Below are 26,946 nucleotides of genomic sequence, written 5' to 3' on the forward strand. Positions count from 1 at the left end.
AGTTTTTACAAGAAATATTTAAATATTGGGAGTCCACCCACAATAATAAATAATAAGTGGTTCTGAGAAGGGTAAGCTTATATAAAAATGATGAGGGCAGAAAGACCTCACTGAGGACTTGAAGTAAGCTGAATTACGAAATGTGTACAGACTTATAAGTAGTATCTCATATAGCCAGAGGGCATGTAAAATTATGTACCACTCTGGGAAAGAGTACAGCAGTTAGCTACAGAATTAAATATGCACTTATTGGAAAATCCAGCAATTGTACTCTTGGGTCTTTATCCAAAAGAAAATTTGTGCTCAACTGTTCATGGAATCTTTATTAATAATAATCTCAGACTGGGAATAGGCCATGTCTTTTTAAACACACAGAGTGAAGAATTAGGTAAACTATAGGCCCGCAATTCTTTGGCACACAACATAGATAGGTCTTCAGGGAATCATGCTCAAATAAAAAAAAAAGCTATAAAGATTATAGATTATATTGTCCATAATCACAGAGTACAAACTGCAACATGGTTCCATTTTTATAGCATTCTTGAAATAGTTAAAGATGGAGATGTAGAGCAGATGAGAGGTTACCAAGGGTGTTGGGTGGGAGAGGAGGGACATGGCTGTGGTTCTAAGGACAGCATGAGAAATCCTTCTGAGAAATTCCTTTGCACTTGACTGTGGTGGTAACGCAAATATATAAACATAGTAAAAAATAATATCCCACTAAATGCAAATAAACTCAAATGAATGCAAATAAAACTCATCTTGACACAATGTACTGAAAGAGTTCATGAATCTTGTTGAGGTTAGCTTTTTCACGTGCTTTTCAAGATGTCCCCAGTGGAGAATGTTAATGAAAGGCATGTGGGGAATCCTGTGTGTTGTTTTCTCTAATTGTAGGTCATTATCTCAAAATGAAATGTTTGCTAAAAATAATCATAACATGATGGTAAGCAAGAAAGTCGTCTCCATGAGGCCTGCCACTGTGCCACAACAATACTGTTCTTCCATTCCTCCAGAAAATGGTTGGGTAAACCGGAGAGTTGGTTAGTAGAGGATTTTTTAAGAATATTTCAGGTAGTAACAAGTGTTTGGCTTTACTGAGATGGACATTTTAATCTTATCCTCCGAGAGAGTGAAATACTGAAGTACAAGAAAACAATGTAGAGCTCTATGGTACTGATTTGGCTTGATTTTTATTCATCCTATTCCTGTTTTGTTTAGTATTTGATTTTACCTGTATCATTCTTGCCTCCCCTGAGAAAAATAGTACTTATGTTGATAGCTTCACCAGCAGTAACCACATAGAACAAATGCCTCTTTTCCTACCTCTTCTTAAGATGTATCCTTAAGATCTATTGATGACCAGACATTTTAGAATAGAGCAAATTCCAAAGTACTGGTCTGTAGAGTTGTTGTTGTTGTTTTTTTTTTTACTAGGTGATATAAAAACCTGTTCATTAGTGAGTCTGGTTTGTTATAAATCAGAATTGTAAAGGTGGGCTTCACAAATAATAATGCCCCATACAGATCCAAACCCTGTGTATCAGCAGTTTTTCGAATAACCAAATAAAGAAAAGTATGTAGAAGTCACTGGTGAGATTGTGCCCTAAGTTTGACATTTGAATCCTCTCTCCAGGAGGGAGCCCCAGGTGACATCCAGAAGCCACAATTTAATTGGAGACCCAGAGTGAAGGCTTTATGGCCATGTTATTCAAACAAACACGTGTGCTGTGAAATACCACCCTGACCAGGCCATCTGTCTATCTGGGAGATTTCATTCAGTTCACAGAGCCGATGGATAAGTCAGCTGGTTTTTGGCAGACTGGGCACCCACAGTGAAGCCAAAGTCTGCTATTCAGTTTTTTCTCAAGGCAAGTGAAGCAACAAACCCCAATCAGAGGAATACCCAGTGACCTCAGGAGGCAGGCATCCCTGTCGGCTTCTGAAACCTCTTCCAAAGGCCCTTCAAGGTTGTACCGGATGCAAACCATTGTATTTGTGATGGCAGTGCTTAGAGTTACTTATAAAACCCAACTAGATATGTGGTTGAGGTGTTTCCTTAGCTATATCTTGCCATTTTTCATGCCACCTTTTCAAAATGAAGTTGTTTGAAATTTCAGATCAAAAGGGAGTAGTGTTGACTAACCACTACCATGTTATTCCAAGACCATCTTCTACAATTATATTTCATAGGTTTTAAACGAAATCCAGAAAGAAACCCAATTCCGAGCTTTGTCACCTGAATGTCTTGATAGGGCAATGTGAAGAAAACAAATCTGAGGTCACAGAGACATCCTGAATCAGAGTTCTGTCCAAGAAAAAAATCCACACTCCTGGATGCCATGATTTCAAATGTTGATAAAAGATAAAAACAAAACAAAACAAGAAACAAAACCTGAACTCTAAAATCCTTAAGTAGCAAATCTCAAAAAAAAATCACAAGCCTGAAAGATTAAAACCTTGAATATTGAAATTGGAAAGGCCAAAATCTCAGAAACCTTCATTCTGATTAAGAAGAAAGAAAAGTGAGGCTTTGCATGAGGGTCAGAAAACCCGTTTCTGGAGCAGGCATTAGCAATATTGACAGGAACACAAATCAGCTACAAAATCCCCCACCACAGTAGGGTTTGTGCCTGCATGCTCTGCATCCATTCATGTTCGTCATATCCTACTAAGTACATAGCAGGTTTTGAGCTCCTCAGTAACTTTGTTGGATTATTCAGACAAATATGACTTTAGTTTACAGAAAGCACATGGGATTTCATCTACTCTCAGGGGAAGATTAATGCATTCTTAGTATGTTGGAAGGTAAAAAAAAAAACCTTCAAATGGGGGTGAAGCATATATATTGTTTTTCTTTATAGAAAACCCAACCCATGTCTGCATTAATCAGTTTGGTTGGTTGAAAATCAGAATCATAAAGGATGAATGTTTATAGAATGCTCTTTCCATATACATATTTCTAATATGTGTATACTCCACTGTCAATGGCTCATACTTGAATAGATATTCTTTTTATTGCTTTATGAAGTGACCAAGTTAATCATCTGAATCTTCCAGCCAATGGACTTGACCAATAGGAACACTTTGTACTTCACTGATAGAAGTCTTAGCCTTACCTCATTACAAATCTGCCATAGTTTGGGGGATTCCAGTGAAATCTGTTTTGTTGGTGGTGGTGGTGGTGCTGTTTTATTTCTGTTGCTGTTGTGTTTTGTTCTTCCTGCAGCTCACCAGATCCTCAAAGAAGCATTTATGCAATGTGTGCCATTTTCAGCTGTCACTACAAATGAGTGGGCAAGTTCTAGAATTTTCAAATCCCGTAGCTCACAAAACATACATATTTAACAGAGCAAAACAACAAGAGTCAGTGAAGACATATTTGAAAGTGTCAGCCATCAGCTAAAGTGAAGTGCGTTGTTTTCTTTTGTCAGATTTAATAAAAAGAAGCCCATCTTGACAGCCTTGTGCCTATGCAAAGATGGCTTCCATTTCTCAGGGCCTCATAACAAGAGATGAGCCTCTGATGAGCAAGTGCCAGAAATCCTGAAGCCCCCAAGCTTCTGAGTCAGCAGACGTGTCTGAAATAGTAGAGTTCCTTTAATTATAGACTGGGTGTGCATCTGAAAGCAGGTATGGCAGCGTGTGTGAAGGGTGGAAGCTACAGAGGCCCTAGGGAGAAGAGAGCAAGGATCCTATGCCTGCTGAAATGTACTAATCCTTGTCCCAGACTTTGGCTTCCCCATTCTGAATAACCTTTAGGAATGGAAAGTAGGCTTTGGAGGATTTCACCCTTTGAGATTTTAATCTTCTGAGATTTGGATTTGAGTGGTTTTTTTGGGGGGAGGGATTATGACCAAACCCTTCAAACATCCCCCCATTCCTGTGTCTCTTTCCTCTTAGTTCTGTTTCTATAACTATATTTTGAAGTAAAATATAATTATATCCTTTATCCCCATTTTTGCTTCACTTTAACCCCTTCCGTATATACCTCCATTTCAAATTCATAGCTTCTTTTTCTTTGTTATTGAATATATATATATACGTATACATATACATATATACATGTGTAAATACATAAATACAACCTTTTAAGTCCATTTAGTGTTAGTTGTGTGTATATGATTTCAGAGAAAACCACTTGGAATTGGCCAGCCAATTAAGAGGCCTATTCCTAGGGAAGACCAATTTTACTTCTCTCAGCAGTACTTAGCTGCCTGTAGTTCTTTGTTTAGGGATATTCAGTGAGATTTTCCCTTCCATAGACCCCACCTACTTACCATGTTTCTTGCTGTTGTGAGGGTCTGTTTAGGCAGCTATACTTAACAAGCATCATGTGTGAAGCTACCCTGTCTTTTCTAGGAGACAAAATCTCACAGCAGACTTCCTGGTCCTTTGGTTATGGGCTGGGCACCCCATGGTCAGTTAATCTCCGCACTAAAACCAGATGAGTTGATAAACATTGAAAGCTTCCAGAGCAGCACAAGATAAGGCAGCACTGACCAGGGTCAGCTCAGTATCATTATTGCTCTGTGTTACTTGAGGCCTTACTTACCACTGGGATACATCTATCACAAGTTGGTTACTTTGAAACATTGTATCTTCTTCATTTTCCCCACCAATCAGCTAACAAAATAACTTCTTTTTTACTATCTACCTTTGATAACGCCTAGGTAATTCTGTGCCTCTCTTCTTGCTTCATCAGCTTCTTCCACTAACTGTTTTAGGTGAAGGGCACAGTGGGCTTGGTGAGTCCCTCCTAAGAAAGAGGAGCAGGCTATCATGTGAGAGACATAAACAAACATCTAATCAGCACCAGACAGGGAACCAATGACAGAGTAAAAAAAAAAAGATGCTATGAAAGTCCAACTCAGAAAACCAATAAGTTTTATTGAAGTTATTTAAAGGAGTATGACATACAGGTAAACAGAAGCAGAAATACAGTCACATCACCAAAAGCCTACCCCAGCATGAACGTTTGTTCAGGAAAGCCGAAACCCAGAGCTTATGGCATAAGGTGCTCGCAGGCAAACAGACTGGAGAGTATCTTCTCTAGGTAGCTTAGGTGGCTCTACTTTTCTGAGAGTGGCTTCCAGCAGACATTATGGCATGGATTTAAAATTTGAGGAGAGAAGGGCCTGGCAAATCCTATAAGTTTCAGGGACTTCCTGAAACATTTGAACTGCTTGCTTCCCCTGAACTTAACAAGCTTTTCTCCAGGATGGAATATTGTATTTCCAAGGAAATTGCTACATAGCACAGACACAGAAGTTCCATGGGATGTCTGAAATATAGTCGTTCCTTTTTCCTAAGGTCCTTCTTGTTCTCTAGGGGACTTTCTTCCTTGAAATTCTGTAGGGCAAGCTCTTCCCACTTCTGGAGCTGTAGAGCAGAAAAGAAACAGATTTGTCTAGACCTTCCTGGGAAATGGAAGCAAGTGAAGATACTCCTACTTCTGTTTAATGATGAGTCCATTGCAATACTTTAAAGCAGTCTGCCTCAGTAGATCAAAAACACCAATCGTCCTTTTGAATTTCCATTTTATGAAACAGAACGTTTGATGATATTAAGGAGACACCTCTTAACCCCTGTGTGATCACAGCATCTGCCTTTGCAGAGGGGAAGGTGGCTTTGCTGCTTCGCCCCACTGGGCTCAGTGCTCTTCCTAAGCCTTTCTAGGCAGAAAACACAAATTTTTCACACTACCCAGGTCACGTCATCACCCAGACACACACAAAAACACACATGAGTACACACACATGAGGGCGTGCACGCACGCGCGCGCGCGCACGCACGCGCACGCACACGCACACACACACACACACACACACACACACACACACACAATTTACAGTGTCAAAGGCCGGACACATCATAGATGCCCAGTGATAACAAGTTACTTGAAAGACCAGTCTGAAATGCCTTTCTCTCTAAGGAAAAGGCCTGCATTCTCACCCTGTTTAAGCTTTGGGGTCACACAAGAATATTCTCAAGGTATTTGAACTGAAGTGATATTCATGGTAAACAGAGATGAACTTCAGTCTGAGATCTCAGAGGTTACACTGTGATGGAGGAGGGTCACCTTTCTATCTGATGTTTCATTGGTTAAATAAAGAAACTGCCTTGGCCCTTTAATAGGACATAAAATTAGGTAGGCGGAGTAAACAGAACAGAATGCTGGGAGAAAAAAGCTGAGTCAAGGAATCGCCATGATTCTCCTACGGGACACAGACGCAGGTTAAGATCTTCCCTGGTAAGACACCTCATGGTGTTACAGGGATATTAGAAATGGGTTAGATCGATATGTAAGAGCTAGCCAATAAGAGGCTGGAACTAATGGGCCAGGCAGTGTTTAAAAGAATACAGTTTCCGTGTAATTATTTGGGATATAAAGCTAGCCGTACAGGCGGCCGGGTGCCAGGAACGTAGCCCGCCACTCCTATTACTACAACACTGATCTTACACTGAAAAGTGCCTGTCATACCCAGAGAGAGCATCTCAGACTTTGAAGACCCTCAAAGTTCCTCAGTCCCTGCTCACTCCTTGATTGGAAATGGCTATTTAAATACTTGTTCAGACAAGCAGTATTTAATTTGAGATAAACTGCCTCTGTCTTTGGCTGACCTTTGGAAAATATGAAACTTACACTGAAAACAGGAGAGAGAAGGACGTACATTTTAAGTGCTCATCCAATATACAGAGTCTTTAAAAAGCTGAGACGACGAGGAGCAGCGTAGCACCCTTGGGAGGAGGCTCGGAGCTGGGAAGCTGCTGAGCTGTGGGCTCATAAGTGGCTAAGCGATTATGTGCTTGGATCCCACTGGGAAGGAGCTGCAAAGGAAACATCTGCCAGGCTGGAAACGCTGCCAAGTTTAAGCTGGAATCACGAGAGTGGCTTGCAGGGGAATCCCAGGAAGCCCTGGCCTAATCTTCAGGGCATCACAGGGATCCTCAGCCCAAGTACAGCGACCATGAAACCAGATGGACCGCAAAGTCTTGACTTCACACAACTTTTCCCTTACTAAATATAACTAAATATGATCTAATTTTTAAATTGCAAAGACTTTTTTTTTGGGGGGGGGGACAAATTGAGAGAAAGTGTCCTCCCACATGCTCTAGGGTTTGAGGTTAGGAAAATACAGCCTTAACAGTCAGGAATGCTTAAGTCAGAGCTAGGGCACTCGGTGCTGATGAGGAGGGAAGAGAAGCCAGCAAAGCCAGGCCAGAACATCCCTTGCCCACAAGGAGTCTTTGGAAGGTTGACAAGGACTAGGAAAGCTGTCCACACGCCTTCAGTGGGGAGGGTTCCTTGGAAGGGAGAATCCAGAGGCAATGGCTCACTGCACAGCTGCACTGCGACTCTGAGAACCAAAACCACATGTGGTTCAGCCCAGGAAGGCGGCTGAGGTTTGCCTCTTTCTTTCTTGCCGGCCTGACTTTTACACTCAGCCGTCATTCTCTCCCTCGCACAAAAGGCTTCGGGGCAACTTCTCTAGGAAGTTACTAAAAGCATGTAAAAACGATGTTGAAACAGTCTGAAGACACTCCATGTTCTCAGAGTTCACAATTGCTCTGAAATTTCCAGCAAGCATCTCTAGTGTTCTTTGCAATCCCTCCAAAGAGAGGTGCCTCACTCTGCTCCCTTGAATGCACTTCTCAGGAGGCATGCGCAGTGGGCTTCACTGCTCACCCACCTATGGAACTACGACAGGAGGATGAGAGCTGGCCACTCTGGTATTTCCGATAGTTTTGTTGTATGGGGTTTATCTCAGCAAAGACGACTTACCGTATTATGATTGAGCATGAGGAAGTAAGACTGACGCTAACACGCCAGGAAGCAGGAAGGCGCTCTCTCCCATGAGCGGGAGCCGTATAACAGGAAAGCTATGCGAAAGGCAGATATGCTTTTGTATTCAATTCTTCCTCTCTTTCCTTCCCCCATCAGAGCCAGCATCTGAAAAACACTGAACTCCAGCCTATCTACTTTCAGGTTTTTAATGACATTTTTGAGACTATAAAAGCAATATATGCTTACCATGGAAAATATGAAAAAAACACAGGAACAAAATACAATGAAAATCTATTATAGCTCCAAAATGCAGTTAGTGTTGTTCATGTTTTAGCTGCTTTACCCTGCCCTTATTTACAACACACACACACACACACACACACACACACACACACACGGCAAACACATGAACACATCATGACACAGGCACATAACATCACAGAATACAGTATTTTGAATTTTACTGTGTCCACTTAACAATGTATTATTTTCCCACATTAAAATATTTTTTAAAAGTATTTCAACAGCTCTCTGATGTGACACAGCAAATGTTATTATTATATATTAGCTTTCTGATATTGGTGACATTTTGTCTCCCTGTGTTTGCTCTTTTAAATACAACTGGCCTTCCTCACTTATTGCTTACACACCACAGATTCAACCGACTACAGATCAAAACCATTTGGGGAAAACATATTTGTGCAGAACATGTCCAGACACTGTTTCCTTGTCATTATTCCATAGATTCTGCACCATAATAGCAATTGACCCAGCACTTATATTGTGTTAGATTTAAAATAATTCAGAGATGTTGGCAAGCATATGGGAAGATGTGATTGTATTATGCAAATGCAATTACAGGATATTTTACTGCCAGGGCTTGAGCATCTGGTAGATTTTGGTACCCACAGTTCTCAGGGAACCAGTCTCCTATAGTACAGAAGGGCACTGTAGAAAAGTTAAATAAATATCTTCATCCATGTGTCCCTGTCTGATTAGTTTACTATATCCATAAGGCATATTGTTAAATGGAACATTACTGAGTTACAATGAATGAGCCTCCTTTAAACCTGGATGAGAATAAGTAGCTGGGAAGGTTATAGGCCCCAGCGGAGGAACTGCCACTATTTTTGTCAAATACAGACACAATATCAAACTGTCTAATAAATACTTTCTTTAGGTCCATAGACTAGCGTAGTTCTCAGCCCTCTTCATAGATGCTTCCTCCTTCAGCAGACAGTGGTTCACAGAGCCTCAAGACTGGTCTCCGTGCAGAGAGTGGTGATGAGCACTCAGAACTGAACACTCAGGGGACATTGCAGAAGATGGGGTTCAAAGAGTCTAAGAATCAGAAGCCAGAGAGGGCCGCTGCCAGCATGTGATCAGTACTATGTCAGGGCGGTAACAGTCATAAGCGTCCAGCAGCTGTGGTGGCTGTCACAAGACCAGAATAAGATAAGCCTGCTAAAATTCCAGCATAACTGGAGAGAAGCTCAAGAGGCCTTAATTGAGGAGCTGTAGGAGATCAAAGATCTGTGAGGAGGAAGAGCCAATTTTCTTCAGGAATTGCCCATACACATATGAGCAGTTCTAATTGGACTCCATGGGTTATTTAAAAAAAAAATGAAGAAGACATGAATTTGAGAAGGGATGTGAGGGGCAGTCATAAACAGTTAGGGAGGAATGAGGGGAGGGTATAAACAAAATGTATCATATGAATATATGGAATTTTCAAGAACTAAATTAAAATTTTGTTGGAGGAGGCCACTTGTTGGTTCCCGGCTTCTTAGCCCTGAAATAATCACACAGAAACGATATTATTTAAATCACTGTTTGGCCCATTAGCTCTAACTTCTTATTGGCTAACTCTTATATCTCAATTTAACCCATATCCATTAATCTGTGTGTCACCACAAGGTTGTGGCCTACCAGCAAAGTTTCAACACGTCTGTCCTCTGTCTCCAGTGGTGGCTCCATGGCTTCTCTCTGACTCTGCCATCCTTCTCCCAGCATTCAGTTTAGTTTTCCCCACCTACCTCTATTCCCCTATAGCTCTGCTATAAGCCCAATGTAGTTCCTTTATTAACCAATGGTATTCACAGAGGGGAATCCCACATCAAAAATTAGCACAAAAATATGTTATGTACTTGTTTCCTACTTCTAAGAGCAGAATATGAAAGACTTGATTATCTTGTTTTCAAAGCTGAATAGTGTAACTTAAAATGAAAAATCACTCTTAGTATTAAAATGATTGCTTTATTGCTCTTTAAAGATTCATAGTTGCTAATGTTTATTTTTTGTAGAACAGACAGTCTGTATACTGAGAGTATAGACTCTTCTAATCATCTCCAGAGGGTCTTTCTTATTATTTATTTATCTATTCATTTTTCTAACATAATATTTTTATTGACTATTTGGGAATTCACATAATGACCACGATCATACTCAGTTCAGTTCTCAGCTCTCCCAGGTCCATCTGACCACCCTTGTGACTTCCCGTTCATTAAAAAAAAAAAGGAGAAAAAAAAGGCAAGTCCAATTTGTGTTGCTCATATACGTATTAAAGCTTGGTCACATTCCCAGTGGCCAGTCCCTTAAAGAAACCTGAGTCCTTCCCCACTCGCACCCCTGCCAGAAGCCACCAGTTGTGGAGAGCTACACTTCAGCATCCTTATCACAATTTTTAAGAGTTTTCTTTGATGGCTTCCTGTCTAGACTGTTACTTCTTTTGGGGGAAGGGAGGGAGAGAAAGAGGTTGTTATGGAAGTCATCTATGTCTTTCTCAGCTGTGAGTCTGCAGTCAGTGAAACCACTTTAGAAGAAACATCCTTGTCCTTTAGTGTCAGCTGGAGCACTGACCACAGGCACCTGTTGTGGAATATTAGCTTAACTATTTAAAGATGTGTTCCATGTGTTTAATTGTATAATGAGGTATTGCTGTTTTGCTTTGCCTGCCTAAGGTCTAATAAAGCACCTAAATGGCCAATACTAGGCAGGAGGTATAGGTGGGACATCAGGACAGAAAGAGTAAGTAGGAAGAGGAATCTAGACACACAAAGAGAAAGGGGGATGCTGAGGTAATGCCATGGACAGATAGACATAGAGGAAACAGGAAAGCAAGACATACAGGATGAAATAAAGGTAAAAAGCACTGAGACAAAACAGATTAATAGAAACAGGTTAAATTAAGTTATACAAATTAGTGGGACAAGTATAGGCTAAAGGCCAAGCTTTCATAATTAATGAGAAGTCTCCTTGTCATTATTTGGGAGATGGCTAGCAGGACAGAGAAAGAGCTTGCCTACAGACGTCCATATATCCTCTGGGGTCAGTACACTCCATGGACCTCAGCATGGTCTCTTGTGGCAATATAAACCATGGACATCAACACAGAAAGCTTTTCTTAACACTCACGGACAGTGCCATATTATGGTAATAAAAATGGATGCAAGTTTCAGGAGAAATATAAGAAGCCTGGAGGGTGGCCTTTGCAGAATCAAAGACCAAACACCATGGCAGGAAACAGGCAAAGGTCAGAACGGTGTTTTGGCAGGGGGACTTGGGACACTGAGATGGCACTGACAGAACAGCATCTTAGGAAATGGATGAGATTCAGACAAACCCTATAACGCTTTGGTTTACTGAGGATTTTTTTTTTCGAGACAGGGTTTCTCTGTAGCTTTGGTGCCTGTCCCGGAACTAGCTCTTGTAGACCAGGCTGGCTTCGAACTCCCAGAGATCTGCCTGCCTCTGCCTCCCGAGTGCTGGGATTAAAGGTGTGTGCCACCACCGCCCGGCTGAGGATATTCTTAATGAAAGAAAGCAGGATAAATTGAACAGGAAAAAAAAAAAGTAAAAGCCCTCCTACAACAGGTGTGTGAATGAGATGCTTGCTAGAAGAGAACCAGGTCAGACGCTCCATGGTGAGGCATCCTGTTGAGAAGCAGATGTGGACAGATGTTCAAGTAAGAAGGCAGCGTGAGCCATCCAGGGCACAGGGTGGCGCCACTTCTCCAAGTCTCCATTTGGCATGGAGAATTTCCTGGAGTGATCCTTGTTAGTTGTCTCTGGTCCTTAATTAGACACAAAGAGCTAAATATACTGTCGCACAAACACGAGGCTAGATCAGGGTCTCTATATGAAGAAGGTAGCCCTGAGCTCTTAGCTATGGGCCAGGAAATAAATACACAAGGGCAAAACTTGGAATATACTCAGGACCAGCACAAATTTTTGAATGAGGCCTTAGGCCCAAAGCATCTAAACATAAAGTCAGATACTGAAATTCATTTGTAGAGTCTAGGCTGAAAAATAATATTCTTAAGGCATGTGATGGTATGGGAGGTCCTTCTGTCTATGTGTTGTTTTTATTGGTTAATGAATAAAAAAAAAAACTGCCTTGGTGAAGGCGGATCGGATTAATACAGACAAATTGGTATAAGCTTACACAACTTTAATGTAAATAGCACACTCACGCAACCGGAGTTCCAGCAATGCCCAGAAACAGGAAACAGGAAGGGGGCCCCAGTGTCTGTGCCCCCCAATTTATAAACATTTGCCAGAGGCCGTCCCACCCCCAAAAGGCGGGCTCTCTCTACACCTTGGCCTGTTGATAGGGCAGAGCTTAGGTAGGTGGGAAAACTGGACTGAATGCTGGGAGAAAGAAGGTGGAAAGAGAGATGTCATGGATCCACCACTGAAGATAGACTTTGCTGAAACTTTGCTGGTAGGCCACGACCATGTGGTGATATACAGATTAATAGAAATGGGTTAAATTAGGATGTAAGAGTTAGCCAATGAGAATTTAGAGCTAATGGGCCAAGCGTCAATTTAATTAATACAGTTTCTGTGTGGAGCTAAGCTAGCTGTGTGGCCGGGACAAACAAGCGGGCCCTCTTCCTACAATGTGACACCTCCCCCTTCACCAATGACACACATTCTTCTGGGAAGGCTTGTGATTGGTCATTGAACCTGATCACAAGTGAGTGTGTGATAGTTAATCCATGGTACTGACCAATAAGGAGCCCAGAAAATGATCAGAGCAAACAGGAAGACAGATCTGAAGAACACAAACCCCAAATGAAATTCATAGCATTACATTTCCTTCTTCCTATTCAAGATCATTAAGAACTAAACACTTCAAATGACAGATCACAAATTACATATAGATAAAGGTAAATTAAAAAATGTATGCCAAGAAGTCCAGTAGGAAATGAAAATAAATTGCATTCATTCAAGGAGGAAATGAAATGAGCCACCAAATTTAAATGTGTTTTTGATATCATAAATAGACTAGGAAGCAGGGGAAAGGCTCGTAGGGACACAGTTTCTTTTTAAGGCTGCTAGTAAAGCAAGAGCATGAGACTAAATATGGCTTTAAAATGGCTGAGGTACTGAAGTGATTTCCTTAATCTGTCTTTAATAAGAGAGATGGAACCAAGCAGTCATTTCAATTAGTTGGTAATGTAGAGCTTGCAAAAAAAAAAAATGTCCACAGCTGGTAGGAAAAACCTAAAGCCTGTATAAATGTGCAGCTCAGAAAGTTTGAATGAGACCTGTCTTGAAAAGTGAGGATTGTAAATAATCCACAGAATGCAGGGGGAGGAGAAGAGGGCAGAGTGGGAGGGAGAGATGGTGGGTTGCATGAGAGATGGCAGCTGGTGCCTAAGGAGTGAATTTTTTTTCGAGACAGGGTTTCTCTGTGGCTTTGGAGCCTGTCCTGGAACTAGCTCTGTAGACCAGGCTGGTCTCGAACTCACAGAGATCTGCCTACCTCTGCCTCCTGAGTGCTGGAATTAAAGGCGTGCGCCACCATTGCCCGGCCTAAGGAGTGAATTTTGTGTGCTGGGGAAGATGGATTATATAGGTGAGGTGTGTGAGATACCATCATCACAGTTCTGGAAGCAGGCACACATGCTTGTGACCCCATCAGTAACTTTGTTCCTGGGAGGGTAATCATGAATACGGGGTTACAGGTGTTGCTTGGCACCATCATGTTCGCCAGCATGTCTTTTACCTGGTCAAGAGAGCTGGCCAGATCATCATGCAAAGACTAACTTAATGTATTAATTTTTTATGTGAGCATACAAAATAGTGGGTTTTATCAAGGCATCTTCATGCATACTTGTAACACTATACTCTCATTTCCTTCATTTTCCCAAGTCAACCTTAAACCCCCTTTTTAGACTCTGTCAGTCCAGCAAGTATTTGACAGACATACATTGTTTGCCTTCTCTGTGCTGGAGGGATATAAGTTACACAAGTAGACTTTATTCTATCTGTCACTGTGGAGCTTATGGACTTAGTAAGGCAGCAAAACATAAATTAGAAAATAAACCAAAATAGTGTAAAGTAACAAGTCAGTGGATGTGGTATGGGCTTTGAGAGATAGGCAGAGGATAGTGGTGCTAAAATGAAAGTAAAGAAGAAAAATGTAGGATGAGAAGATCAGGCAGGGAGGAGAGTACGGCCTCTTGTTGGAGAATGGGTGGCAGGTACTGTGTGTGCATCAAGGAAGATGGTCTCATAAACAGCGAGAATAGACAGCTTGGGCTGCAATCTCTCAGATCAGAGCAGGAAGGAGGAACACCAGCTACAAAGGGTTAGAGGACTGGAAAAAGAAAAAGACAAGGTTTAGTGAGGAGGGAGTGTTTATGATGTGGGATTTCCCTCTGTGTTCTGTGAATACCATTGGTTAATAAAGAAACTCATTAAGACCTATAGTAAGGCAGAACTTAGCTAGGCAGGGAAAACTAAACTGAATGCTGGGAGAAAGAGGGCAGAGTCAGGGAGAAGCCATGGAACCACCACCGGAGACAAACATGCTGAAACTTCACTGGTAGGCCGTGACCTTGTGGTGATGCACAGATTAATGGAGATGGGTTAAATTGAGATGTAAGAGTTAGCCAATAAGAAGTTAGAGCTAATGGGCCAAGCAGTGTTTTAATTAATATAATTTCTGTGTGATTATTTCAGAGCTGAGCAGTGGGAATCAACAAATGGCCCCTTACAACATGTTTACAAATTGAGTAAGAGAGTGGCATAGGAAACCAGCTGTGTCCAGTCACAAAGAACACAAACTGGATCAGAACATGGACAGTGTGACTCTAAAATAATCTTAAATTTACCTGCTCTCACTATGATCTATAAGTTCTCAGGTAAATGTGTGAATTGTTTCTCTCATTGGGTATTCTGCTGCTGTCTGTGACTCTGTGTGCCTTAAATTCCTTCTCAGGCATCATCTTTAACTGCTATATCCCTCACTCACAGCTACTCTTCAAATATGATTGGTACAGTCTTGACACAGGACTGCTAACCTATATACCTGCTTTTTGTGATTAGATAATTCTTCCCCTTAATGTGCGACCCTTTCTTTTTTCAGGTCTTCTTAAAGGTATTATTTTCTCAATGGGACTTACTATTCTTTTCTCACTACTGTGGCAAAATACCTGACAGAACGGATTCAAGGGGGCAAGGTTTATTTTGTCTCAAGGTCTTAGAGAGTATGGTTCAGTGGGGAAGGCAACTTGGAAGAATTCCCGTGGCAGCAAAGCACAAGGCAGTGACTTGTTTACATCATAACCACAGACCAAGAAGCAGAGAGCAGAACAGGCAGCAGGACCACTCCTAGTCTGCTACTTCAGCCACCCAGGCAGGCCTCACGTCCTAAATACTCACAAAGCTTGAAAGTCACAAGACACGCTGCAGACCAAAGACTCAAAATGTGAGCCTGTGGGGGACATCTCTGAGTCAAACCAAGGCATTCCACCCATGGATCCCAAAGGCAGGTGGCTAGTTCACAAGGAAAAATGCACCCGATCTAACTTCAGAAGTTCCCTTGGTCTAAAGACTCAGCATTGTTCAAAAGTTTAGACTCACTTATGAGGCCCAAGGCAAATTACTAGCTGTGAGCATGTAAAACACACACACGCACACACACACACACACACACACACACACACACACCACACACACACACACACTGAGCTAAATAACTCCAATGCATAATTCGAGAATAAGCATTCCCATTCCAAAGGAAAGAATGAAGATACAGAAAGGACAGATTGGACCAGGTTATTTACAGTAGATCAGGGCCAAAATTTAAGTCTCATAGATCCTTATCTGACATCCATCCCATGAGGTAGCATGACATGAGATCCAACAGGTTCAGGTTGGGGCAGCCCTGTCCCTATGGCTTTGCCTTTAGTAGTACATACACTTTCTTCTTTAGATTCGCTCCATTTGGCTCCTGAAGATTTCCTTGGTGATGTGTTGTGGCCTCTCCAGCACCCTTGTGTCTCAACAGTAGCTTAGGTTTCAATTCCATCTCTTCAGACATTAAATTCTCACAGCTTCCCTGCAGCCAATGAAAGCCTATGAAGTACTGCTTGGCCTTACTGGCTTCTTCTGGAACCTAGGTGCAAGCATTCATGACCCTAAAGCTCTTGCATTCTGCATGGTTACAGAATCAGAATAACATGGATGATCTGTTTCTTGAAATGTGGCCAGGTTTCCTTGGCTACAGCATCTTCTGAGGACAAGGGTGACTGAATCCAGAAAATCATTTCCATAAACAGTCATTTTGGAGCAGAAAATCCCCTATGATTCTACCATTTTCATATACAATCTTTTTAAAGGAACATTTTCCATATAACTTAGTATTTTCACACCCTAGAGCATTCAGTGGGTCAGGGTCTTGGGTTCTAGACAGGTTTCCTGTTACCTCAGTGCAAAGTATGCAGTAACGGGAATGCCTTTAGCAACTGCCATGGTTTTGTCTACAGTGGTTAACTTGTTAAAACTTTGAAGAAGTTTAAAGTTCCTTGACTCCCCACACTGCTTATTTCAGGCCAGTGAGATGGCTCAGCTGGTAAGAGTGCTTGCTTCCAAGGCTGCCGACTTAAGTTTGATTCCCAGGACCCAGTGGTAGAAGGAGAGAACTGCGTCTTCTAAGCAGTCCTCTGACTTCCACAAGCATGCTGTGTGCTGTGGTTTACATGCACCCACATGACATAGCCATCGCAGACACACACATGCACACTAAAAGAAATAAAATGTTTAAAAACCATCCATTTTTTCATGTCATTCGGCTCAAAATTTTTCTCTGAATTTGCATTATAAACATGTTAAAATCAGCCAGATACAATCATGTCACAACCTGAGCATTGTGCAGCCCTGAAATTTCCTCTACCAAACCAATAGCAACTGCTTTTCTTCTCCCTGTCATGAAATAGCAGGCAGAAGTCAAGTAAGAGAGGAGTGGTTTACGCTGGCTTGGCATTTCAGTCAGTGCCGTCAATCCTGGGCATGGGAAACATCCATGCAAGGCAACCGTGATGTGGGAGTGTCATATATCAATCTGTTGATTTCATTGGTTAAGCAATAAAGAAACTGCTTGGCCCTGATAGGTTAAAACATAGGTGGGAGGAGTAAACAGAACAGAAGGCTGGGAGAAAGAAGCTGAGTCAGGAGTCGCCATGACTCTCCCACTCCAGGCAGATGCAGGTTAAGATCATTCCTGGTAAGCCAGCTTGTGGGCTACATAGATTATTAGAAATGGGATAGTCCAGGTGCGAGAGTTAGCCGAGAAGAGGCTAGATATAATGGGCCAAGCGGTGTTTAAAAGAATACAGTTTCTGTGTAATTATTTCGGGTAAGCTAGCTGTGTGGGTGGCCAGGTGCTGGGGACGCAGCCCTGCCGCTCCTATTACTACAGAGTGGCACACCGCTGCTCTTACTATAACACAACCAAGAGGGTCTCTGACCATAAGGCAGTGGTTTGTTTACATCATGACCACAGGCCAGGCAGCAGAGCAGCACAGCAAAGGCAGAAGTGAGTATAACCTTCAAAGGCCCACCCAGTGGTCTACTTCAGCCAATCACAGATAGCCCCCACCTTCTAAATCCACAGTTTTCAACCTGTGGGGCAAGACCCCTTTCAAATTGGTCACTTGAGATTATCAGCACATCATATATTTACATTACATTTCATAACAACAGCGAATGGTCTTGAGGTAGTTGTAAGGCAGCAAAATAATAATTTTATGGTTAGGGTACCACAGCATGAGGAACGGAATTAAAGCAGTGATTCTTAACCTGTGGGTCATGAGTCCTTGGGATTGATTGTTTTGCAGTGGTTGCTTCTTAGATAGCCTGCATATCAGATATTTATATTGCAATTCATAGAGTAGCAAAATTACTGTTATGAAATAGCAAAGAAAATAATTTGATGGTTGGGGGCCACCACAACTTGAGGAACTGTATTAAAGGGTCACAGCATTAGTAGTTGAGAATCACTGCTCTAAAGGCTTTGTAGACTTCAAAATCATACCACAAGTTGGAGGTCAAGCATTCAAACCATGAGCCTTTGGAAGACATTTCAGATTCAAGCCATAAGTTGCTTTTCCTGGTCATGTATTTGAAGATATGAGTCTTCTACCCATCAACAATTTCTGCTCTCTTTCTTCTTCTTTTCCTTTGAAGTTCCTTGGAAAAATTTAATGAAATCTCATTTTTTAATTGTTTTTTATTGCACTATATATTTTCTCCACTCCTCTCCAATTTTCCCCTTTCCCCTTCCACTTCCTCGTGTGACCCCCAAACTCCCAATTTATTCAGGATTTCTTGTCTTTTTCTTCTTCTTACATAATAGATCCATGTATGTCTCTCTTAGGGTCCTCTTTGCTAGGTTCTCTGGGGTTGTGGACTATTGGCAAGTTTTTCTTTTGCTTTATGTCTAAAAACTACTTAAAATGAGTACATATTGTATTTGTCTTTCTTCCTGGGTTACCTCACTCAATATGTTTTTTTCTTGATCCATTTATTTTCCTTGATGTCATTATTTTTTACTACTGTGTAATACTCCATTGTGAAAATGTACCTCATTTTCCTTATGCATTCTTTGGTTGAGGGGCATCTAGGTTGTTTCTAGGTTCTGGCTATTACGAATAATGGTGCTATGAACATAGTTGAACACATGTCCTTGTGGTATGATTGACATCCTTTGGGTATATACCCCAAAGTGGCTTTGCTGGGTCTTGAGGTAGATTGTTTCCTAATTTTCTGAGAAATTGCCCTACTGACTTCCAAAGTGGCTGTGCAAGTTTGCACTCCTATCAGCAATGGAGGGTGTTCTCCTTACCCCAAATTCTCTCCAGCATAAGCTGTCATTGGTGGTTTTGATCTTGGCCATTCTGACAGATGGAATCTCAGGATTATTTTGATTTGCATTTCTCTGATGGCTAAGGATGCTGAGCATTTCATTCTTTCAGCCATTTGAGATTCCTCTGCTGAGAGTTCTCTGATTAAGTCTGTAACCCATATTTTTATTGGATTTTCTTTTGATGTCAAGTTTCTTAAGTTCTTTATGTATTTTGGAGATCAGTCCTCTGTCCAATATGGGGTTGGTAAAGATCTTTTCCCATTCTGTAGGCTGCAGTTTTATCTTGTTGACTGTGCCCTTTGCTTTACAGAAGTTTCTCAGTTGGAGATCAAGGGATACAAATCAGAAAAGAAGTCAAACTCTCACTATTCTCTGATGATATGACAGTATACATAAGTGATCCCCAAAATTCTACAAGAGAACTCTTACAACACATAAACAGCTTTAGTAATGTAGCAGGATACAAGATAAACTAAAAAAAAAAATCAGTAGCCCTTCTCTTTATAGATGATGATAAATGGGCTGAGAAAGAAATCAGAGAAACATCACACTTCACAATAGCCACAAATAATATAAAATATCTTGGGGGTAACTCTAACCAAACAAGTGAAAGACCTGTATGACAAGAACTTTAAAACTCTGAAGAAAGAAACCGAAGAGGACACCAGAAAATGGAAAGATCTCCATGCTCCTGGGCAGGTTGAATTAGCAAAGTAAAAATAGCAACCTTTCTTCTTTTAGTGTTCATGCATTGGTATTATTCTAGCATATTATTTGAAATGTTCATTCTCTTTTTCCCTCCAACTGTGTCCATGAGTGGGAACAATTATTTGCTCTGTTTATTTGCATGTTCTCGAGAATCTGGAACAGAGCTTTGAAGAGAGCATTTCTTCAATGACTGCATGGGTGAGCGAATATCACAAAAACAAAGGAAGATGTGATAAAGACGACAGTGGAGAGAAGCTGGAAGGATGGAGAAAAGGGCAAAACCACAGAGAGACTGCTATTTACACTGGGGCCTTTGGATGATTAGCTGGATGAACGGAAGAAAGTCAAAGCCTCTCAGCAAACCCCTGCAGTCATTTCACATGTCTTAAACACCAGCTGATGAGGTCATGGTTTTATGAAGAAGAATCATCTTGGAACTAAGTAAACATAAATCAGACTCATTAAATAGCCCTCTGCATGAATAAACCTCAACATCCTTTTCCTATTTATTTCCAATGAGGTTGAGAAATGCACGTTTTTCTCCTTCTATTTTTAATTATGTTTGATGATCACTGCAAGAGAGTTGTTTTAATTTAGCCAGAATTCTAACATTGGTATGCTACAGTCCTTCAAGAGCTCAGTTTTAAAGTGGCATTTTGAGATTTCTATGAAAAATACTGCAAACCATTGCTTTAAAGGAGAAATCCCAAGGAACTCATGCAAAGCCATGTGAAGGAACACAATACAAGGGAAATGATGTGAAGGAAAAGCAAATGAATGTGAGAAGAAAAGTCCTGTGGAGAAAGGAAAACAGTAATAGGGTGGGTTATTGTTCCTAAAGTGATGCTATAAATAACATGCTTGGAACAAGAAATGAGATCAGATTAATGAATGAAAAAGCAAACAGGATGGGTGTGGAGGAGGGTGCGCCCGCTCATGACCTCAGATGGATAACAAGGTGCAGGAAGACAGCTTTGAAGAAAATGCTTACCCTGCCATCAGCATCCATCTGGCGATAAGGGGTCCAGATGGCCTGAAGACACAAAAAGAAACAGTGTCCCTAGAGTTCCTGAGTGGGGAACAAAGGAGGTGCATGCTTTCAGACAAGCGACAGGTAGAACACACTTAGATATTAGCCCAGAGACGACATTAGAGCATCACTGTTGTCTTCCCATCTAAAGTCTTGCTGGGTTTCTTCCAGGAGAGCTAGATACCCACAGCTCTTCTTGAGTTGTCCTCTTCTGCTTACCTCTTTAATTTTAGAGTTGTGACAAAGGCGCAAAGTCTCACAAAGAACCAAGTGGGTATCATGTTCCTCAGACACCTGCCAAACTAGGCCCTGTGTTCCCACATGTTCACCACAGAGCTGCTTCAGGGATGGAAATATAAGGAACTTGGTAACTGCTCTATAACCTTCATGGTCTGTCTGTCTGTCTGTCTGTCTGTCTGTCTCTCTCTCTCTCTTTCCCTCCCTCCCTCCCTCCCTCTCCCCCCTCTCTCTTTCTTTCTCTCTCTTTCCATATCTGTCTTATTACTTCAAAAAACTTTCATTCTGGGGTATCTTCTTTAGCTTGGACAGAATTCACTCCTATTCAAACTATTTTAGAACAACAGATTTAAATTCCAGGAAAAACTCCAGAAAGAAACAGAGCAAATTTCCCTTGAGATGAAGAAATATATATATGAGGTCTCTATCATTGAGTGGCAAAAATATATAGAGAAAACATAAATATTATGTTGTCATGTACAGAATGTTTTTGGCTTGTAAAGCAGTTGATAATCACAAGAATGCAAGCAACTCCAGATTCCTCCAGTTCCTATCCGGTTGTGGAAGATGAGAAAATACACTCCCATTCCCCTTTCAGGACAGGACCAACTTCCAGGTCCCATCCTCCCTGGCTGACCCATTGCAGAGGGTCACCTCTCCCAAGGATATGCCCTTTTCAGGGGTAGTAGGCATCCAAAGACTGAGGGAAGCAGAGATAAGAAAGTCCAACCGTGTCACTCCAATATTGGGATAGCTGAATGGACCAGACATTTTGTGTTTTTTAATTCCACCCTGGTAGACACCATTCTAAATTCTACTCCACATGCCTTCTGTAGAACCTATCTTGAAAGCTTGTTTAGGAATGACCCTAGAAAGCACCCAACTCATAAAAGATGGAACATTGAAAGTTGGGCATGGTAGCTCATGCCTATGATTCTTGGCATTTGGGAGGCTGTGTAAGAGAACTGTTAGAAATTTAGGGACAGCTTGAGCTATATAGGAAAATTGCAGGACAACCTGTATTACAGTAAAACCTATCTAAATCCCCCAGCACCAAAGAGTTGATGGGACCAGGTACCTATTGGCACAAAGTGACAGTCTAATGATTGACATGGACTGTTGCAGCCATAGAAGGGAAGGAACCTGGTTAAGGTCAAGAACCCTGACAGAGACATCTGGAAAGACGTATCTGAAAAACCCAAATCTCAAACCTCTTTAATCCCAGAGTGTCTTGATAAATGTGTGTGGGCCTGTGTATGCATGTGCGTGCATGCACACACACACACACACACACACACACACACGCACACATGTATTCTAAAGACTAAATATATATCAAAATTTACTCCACATGAATTTGTACTGTCCAATATTTTCTAAACAGGAAAGAATATAATACATGCTCAAATCAATAGTCATATGTACTATCCAGACCTGTAACCTAATTACCCAGATCTAAAAGAGGTACCATCTTTAACAGTGACTGGAGTTGAGCCCATTACGTGGTTGAGTGTAAATCCCATTAGTTCTGGAAAATGTATGAAAGTCAATGAAGTCTTTCTCATGCCAGGTCATCATACAACTCCATGTGCCAAGCCAAACCTGGTACTTCTGTTTTTCCTGGTGTTAACCAGTATGTATTAGCTGGACTCACAAGTTCTTTGGCATAGAATTCTGCTACTCTCCTACCAAGATCAATATGTCTCTACTGATTATTCTTCAATCCTACCTATATATCTAGAAGTCAGAATAAATGAGGGAAATTTTTAGTTATGTCTTTAGAGAGAGATTTCAAGTTTTCAGACAAGAAGGAACTATGGGCTCTAATTAGGGAGAGGCGGGTCCCTGCTGCAGGCTCCTGGGTATTGCACAGTGGACACTGGACTTGGTTTGTTACCAGGGTTTTAGTCCTGAAATATTAACATTCCAGGAAGCCCCATAGATGAATTCTATATGTATGTATGTATGTGTGCATGTGTTTGTGAACATGTAGACCCAAAACATTTGGAACATGAACAGAGAATCACATTTATCTAATATATTTTATGGAGCTGTCCAAGCAAGAAATGATTGGAAGTCTATAGGCCTTGTCAAGTAATATGAATTCCAGAGATAAATTCTACAATAATTCGAAGAAGTGAAATTCCAAGCTCAGCCTGGTGTAGTAGCACACACCTTTAATCTCAGCACCCAGGAGGCAGAAGCGGACATATCTTTGTGAGTTCAAGGCCAGCCTGAGCTACATAGTGACTCTAGGACAGCCAGATCTACATAGAAAAATCCTGGCTTCCAAAAAAAAAGAAGGAAGAAAGAAAAAGAAATTCAAAGTTTATTTTAAATGTCAGTAAATTGTTTAAAACTCTAGTTGTTGAAAGTAGCTATATATCAATTTTTTATTTATCTTCACCTTTTACCATGGAGAAATGAAATAAAAGGCCTGGGTCTTCTCTTCATGTTCTTCAGATAGAGTTTCCACACCTGGAGATGCTACTGTGGTGCATATTTGTGCTCACAAGAAGGTTTTCATCTTTGAGTGAGACTCCTGGGAGGAAAATGATCTACATAACACACCCAGGCTAACCCCATGGTAGGAAAAATGCTTTGTGAACCTCACAGTAGGTTTAGTGTGGAAATCATAGCATAGGCACTGAAGGCCAGGACAAGGGTAAGACTTTTCCATTTATAACTACGACTTTAAAAAAGCTATTCCTAACATGCTACTTTGCTGGGTTCTCTGGCAGAAAGAGCAGGCATAGAGCCCGACCCACCAGACTCTCCCTGGGGCTGAGTGAAATGGTGGGTGTCAAACAACCCAGCCCTCCCCTCTGGCCACTGGGGAGAAACACACCCACTGAGTTGGGAGTCTATCGAAACAGGATCTCGTTTAGTGGTATCAGGCAGGAACCCATACAGGGTTATAGTGCGGGTGGAGAAGCTTGGGATGGGCTGAGGTGGAGTAGGAATAAGAGACAATAATATTCTACCACCCTAGCAGTGGCTGGGTAGAGGCGGGTCTATGTCCTACAGCCAGAGGCAGGTCTTCAAGCTTGAGCCAGGCTTAGGAAGTTACACTAGGCCTCACCAAACTCAAGATAGGCTCAGGAAGTTACACTGTGCCTCATGCCCAGGCCTCATGGTGCCCAACACTACTTGGCTCTGCAAAGATGGCATAGCTCATCTGGGGACACCTGGCATAACAACCAGGCATTCTCATTGCATGCTCAGTCCTCTCCGAACTCACCAAGGATGGCCAACAGGAGGCCATTTTCATGAGATAAGACATTGTGATCAAGTAGGAGCAGGACTTGAAGGCACACAGTCCATACTGCGCACAGCCCACACTTTTGTGCCACTGCTACACTTGTGCCTTTCTCTCAGATCAACACTGTGGTCATATGGGGGGTTCTTTTACAACTGCTTACAACAGGAACTTAGTTTAGGGAGGTTCTATGAGCTGCACACCTGTCCCTCCATACCTCACACTGAAATTCAATGGGCAATGTAATAGTATGAAGAGGTGGGACTGGACACGGTGAGTAGGTAGACTGTCTTACATAAAATTCCAGTCTGCCCCCTTCTAGCTCTCTCAAGCCATTGGTTTCGTCTATAAGATGGTGCAATTGGCAGATGTTTGTCCTTTAGTTCTTGACTTTAGACTTCAGAATGTCTAACGAATAAATGACGGCTCTTTTTAACTTACTCAGTCTCAGGTGTGTTACAACAGCATAAAATAGAGTCCAGCTTCAGGAGCTATGCATGGTTAAATGCATAAATAGTGGTGCAACTGTACTTGTGCAAGAGAGGGGTAGGACTCATCGGAAGTAGTGAATGGCTGAAAGGGAAAAGAAATGGAACATTTAGGACAAGGGAGTCTCTCATGGGTATATGTGAATGAGTCCAAAGGATGAGGATGTATTATCATGTAACATCCACTCGTAAGAACCCATCTAATTGAAGAAGCAGAATGCAATCACTTGGGTGGGATGACTGAGCAGGCTGAAGCACACCTGGTGGGCATTAACCAATAAGCCTTGAATAGGCACATGAAAGGATGGTCACAGGGGACAGGCGTCATGAACGTGGCTAGCAGTATGGACTCCTGCTTTCAGCACGGCTTCCAAACTATTGCTGCCAGTCAATAGCCAACCTGCCAGCAGCAAAGAGCAAGTCTGCATCACCAGCATGGCTTAAGAGATCAACTAACTTTTTGGAGACACACAAAGCATCTTGGTACTGTCTATCTTAAATGGACACTTCCTGTGTGTCGATTTAATTTTTCCTTTTGTAAGCCTTCAGCAAACACAACCTGAGTACTTAGAGAACACACAGCCCTCTGGCATGGCCCCACGTGTGTCACAATGTTGAGTCACACATAGGGGTTCTTTTATAGTGAAGAAAGTGAAAGTAGGTCCAAAAGTATGAGATTCACTGGATATTTAACATAAGATGACATTTAGAAATTGTCTGAAAGCCAGCTGCAGAAATGTGGTCTCATGGAAACCATGAAGAAGCTGCCCTCAAGTAGATTCCCAAAATGAATGTCATTGTTAAGCACGTAAGGCAGACATGAAGCACCATAGGCCTCCTCCACCAAGGGAAGGCTTGCAACGCCGGCCGCCAGCCTTGCGAGTGCTTCCACAGTTGTAGACAACAGCTTTGTCTCCCAGAGTGACCCATATTCAACAGCTGATGGAGACAGAGACATATTGGACTATTTGGCCCAATTGTGATAAGCTAAGCATGTTGCAGCTGCAGCAGTGATACATGCATTAGATTGGTTGCCTGATACTACTTCCTGTCTTAAGATGCACAGTTAAAGATGCCTAATAAATATTAGGCACCTGTACACCCTACACCCCAGATGCTTTTATGTTGTTTGCAGTCTGCAAACACAACATGCATATTCTGAGAATATATAGAGAAGGCCTCCTGGAGCTGGCTTAGGAACCCTGCCTTTTCCTCCTCAAATACTCCACTGCATACCACGTGCACTGGTGAGCAGCAGCCCAGCTGCTTCATTCCTGGCCTTTGATGAATGATATCTTGCTATCCTGTTCTGTAATCCTCTCTACACAGCAAAGCAGCACTGCCTTGCTCTCCTGATGACATCACACTGCCTTTTTAGAAATGGGCAACTAAAGAGATAGGGATCCTCCTCCTCCTCCTCCTCCTTCTTCCTCTTTCTCTTCTTCTTCTTCCTCTTCCTTTTCATTTTTTGAGACAGGGTTTATCATCATCATCATCATCACTTTTTTTTCCTTCAAGACAGGGTTTCTCTGCTGTTTTGGAGCCTGTCCTGGAACTCACTCTGTAGACCAGGCTGGCCTTGAACTCAGATATTTGCCTGCCTTTGCCTCCTGAGTGCTGGGATTAGAGATGTGCACCACCACTGCCTAGCAAGAGTGGGGTGTTCTTTGTATTCACAGCAGAGAAGGGTACAGTGGCACCATTTCTCACATCTAACTGCAGCACACAGGAGATGCTGAAATGTGCGGAAGATGGGCTGACGCATGAGGCCATTTTCCTTCAGTCCCCATCTTCGCACTCCCATCTCAAGCCCTGATGTTTGGAGTAGGGCAAAGGGTGCAGACTCTGGGGGTTGAACCCACTGTAGTGGGGCCCGGTCTGAGAGGCTCCTATGGGGATAAGCAGGCTGATTTTGGAACAAAGGGCCATTCCTGGAAAATCCTGGAAGCCTGTTGGATCACAGCAGGGGACATCTGTGTCAGGACATTTTTTGGCATGTTAGTAAAGGCTCTGCTTTTCCTTTAGCCAGGAAAGAAGTCACAGAGCTGCTTCACAATTAGTCACAGCATGCTCAAGTCTCAGTCTCTATATGCCCGTGTAGGAAATCTCCAATTGGTGATCTGGCAATGGGGAGCTGTCAATATCCATACGCCTTTCTGCAATTAAGAAGACCATCCGTGCCGGGCGGTGGTGGCGCACGCCTTTAATCCCAGCACTTGGGAGGCAGAGGCAGGCGGATCTCTGTGAGTTCGAGACCAGCCTGGTCTACAAGAGCTA

The 26,946-nt window shown here is 42.0% G+C and overlaps 1 protein-coding gene across 1 annotated transcript in view; it reads right to left on the reverse strand.

Annotated features, from left to right (window-relative positions):
- Nucleotides 1–5,087: 5,087 nt before the first annotated feature.
- Nucleotides 5,088–26,946, reverse strand: part of Nectin3 (nectin cell adhesion molecule 3) — a 137,399-nt gene continuing 115,540 nt past the window's right edge. Inside the window, exon 8 of the mRNA XM_026786162.1 lies at nucleotides 5,088–5,382. Coding sequence (XP_026641963.1) covers nucleotides 5,158–5,382 — 225 coding nt within the window. The 3' untranslated portion in view covers nucleotides 5,088–5,157. The remainder of the gene's footprint in view (nucleotides 5,383–26,946) is intronic.

This window comes from Microtus ochrogaster, chromosome 2 (assembly GCF_000317375.1).
Source record: "Microtus ochrogaster isolate Prairie Vole_2 chromosome 2, MicOch1.0, whole genome shotgun sequence".
NCBI classification, from domain to species: Eukaryota; Metazoa; Chordata; class Mammalia; order Rodentia; family Cricetidae; genus Microtus; species Microtus ochrogaster.